Consider the following 441-nt stretch of genomic DNA (forward strand, 5'->3'; position numbering starts at 1 on the left):
GTCGATAGAGCGGCCCGAAATGTCGGCTCGATATTCAGGCTTCGAGTAAAGCATCTCTGGATCATAAAAGCTAAAAATGTCTCGAAGGGTTTCGTTGCGGGCGGAGCTGTTAACCTCATGCGCTGCAGATAGTCGAGTGTCGAAAATGTAAAACGATCAATGACGGAAAGACCCAGCTGCAACTGACAGGAATTTTGAACTGTGAAAGACAGTAACCAATGCAAGTTGACAACAGCATTGTTACCTCGAAATTGGAGTGATGAGCGTATAAGTTTTCACCCGTCTTTGCATTGCCAATTGTTACCACCTTTGGGGATTTGATCACATTGGACAGCGATTCTGTCGACAATGAAAAAGTACATTGCGGCTGCGTACGCTCGCCAAGCAATTAGTTCAAATGACCGCTGACCCTACCAGACACATACACCAGACATAATAACT

At 45.4% G+C, this 441-nt stretch overlaps 1 protein-coding gene across 1 annotated transcript; it reads left to right on the plus strand.

The window, feature by feature from the left end:
• Window positions 1–76: 76 nt before the first annotated feature.
• Window positions 77–321, plus strand: PHALS_03385 (uncharacterized protein; the record flags this gene model as incomplete). The annotated part of the gene is made up of 2 exons (XM_024717589.1): window positions 77–147; window positions 213–321. 2 exons carry the CDS (start codon window positions 77–79, stop codon window positions 319–321), a joined length of 180 nt encoding a protein of 59 aa, XP_024583073.1.
• Between the last annotated feature and the right edge of the window lie 120 nt (window positions 322–441).

This window comes from Plasmopara halstedii (assembly GCF_900000015.1).
Source record: "Plasmopara halstedii genome assembly, contig: Scaffold_2196, whole genome shotgun sequence".
NCBI lineage: Eukaryota > Oomycota > Peronosporomycetes > Peronosporales > Peronosporaceae > Plasmopara > Plasmopara halstedii.